The sequence below is a fragment of the Cryptomeria japonica genome, chromosome 4, assembly GCF_030272615.1.
Source record: "Cryptomeria japonica chromosome 4, Sugi_1.0, whole genome shotgun sequence".
Lineage (NCBI taxonomy): Eukaryota > Viridiplantae > Streptophyta > Pinopsida > Cupressales > Cupressaceae > Cryptomeria > Cryptomeria japonica.
The window spans coordinates 182,803,144-182,804,494 of NC_081408.1; the positions used below are offsets into that span (position 1 = coordinate 182,803,144).

The window sequence follows — 1,351 nt, forward strand, 5'->3', positions numbered from 1 at the left end:
CTGAAGCTATGAATTTGTGAAGTCAAAAACAAAAGACGTAATATAATATTTTATTTTGAAAAATAATTTATGATAAGGAATGTTTTAAAACTTAAAAAATGTAGAAATACAATTATATAGAATACTTAGAAGCACATATCATTATCTTTGAAAACAAATATGTCGTAACTTCTATTCAATTCAGCTTCCACGAAAAACGAGAAAGCTATTTATTCAGTTCAGCCTCCAAGTAGGATGAGGCTCTTATTGGGTGCAGCTTCAAAACAGCTGACAAGAAAGAAATAAATGAAATTGAGTAAGAACAGTCTAAGAGAGACAAGATAACATCTTCTCTCAGCAGAATGGTCTAACAGTGACATATTAATACCCTACAGGTGGTGATGCAGGTGTAGAGCCTTGTCCAGCAATTAACTCCTTGATCTGTTGGTCATTGACTTTAAATGCCTTGGCCAACACACCTTGAGGAATGGGAGGATTGGCTCCGAAGAGGGCAGATGCAACCACTTGAACACCAGGGAGCTGGCTGTTAAGAGCAGTAATTGTTGCGGCATATGATGCCCCCACGTTCTGCTGAAAATGCACTAAGCCCCTTGGAATCACAAACACATCTCCTTTCTCCAACTTTTGTGAGAACAACACATTATTTGTGCTGATAAAACCAACCAAAATAGTGCCTTCCATTACAAATATGATCTCAGAAGCACGAGGATGAATATGAGGGGGATTCAAACCACCAGGGGCAAAAACTCCATGGTTTATTGATATACCAAGAGTGTTTACTCCGGGCAAAGTTTGAACGTTAGCTTGTGTGATATTAAACCCAAAACTATTGTTGGTTGAGAGTGGATTACCTAGTCCCCTAAACAAGAAATCTGATGCGTTCACTGCCTTTGGGTCTTTGCACACAAAACCGTTGACCCTCACATTAGCTTGAGTAGTATCAGCCACACAGAAATCCTGCAGAGGATCTGGGTCTGATGCATTAATTGCCACGATTATGGAAAGCCACAATATGCAGCTCAGGGAAGCTTTGATAATTTCTCTGGTAGTTTTCATTTCTAATTGGCTCTGAATGTTGCACGGATTGAGAAATGGAAAGCAGAGTTTGATATGATTGAGCATGGCAAAAGCAGGTATTTAATGGGGGAAATTATTGGAATGAGCGGTGCAATAAATTTGTTCATCTGAAGAAGCGCGTAATTTGGAATACTTTGTCAAATCATGGTGGCTCGATTTTCGCTTGGATAGATTACAAAAATTAGTCAAGTGTGCGCAGGATAAATTTAATTGAATGATTATTTTATTTAAATGCTTTACATAGACATAAAGACAACTGATTTTCGCCGTAAGA

General features: G+C 38.2%; 1 protein-coding gene across 1 annotated transcript; it reads right to left on the reverse strand.

Annotated features, from left to right (window-relative positions):
- Positions 1–245: 245 nt before the first annotated feature.
- On the reverse strand, positions 246–1,075 carry LOC131028101 (germin-like protein subfamily T member 1). Its single transcript, XM_057958327.2, has one exon. The coding sequence runs from the start codon at positions 1,054–1,056 to the stop codon at positions 361–363; it is 696 nt and encodes a 231-aa protein (XP_057814310.2). The 5' UTR covers positions 1,057–1,075; the 3' UTR covers positions 246–360.
- Positions 1,076–1,351: the final 276 nt, after the last annotated feature.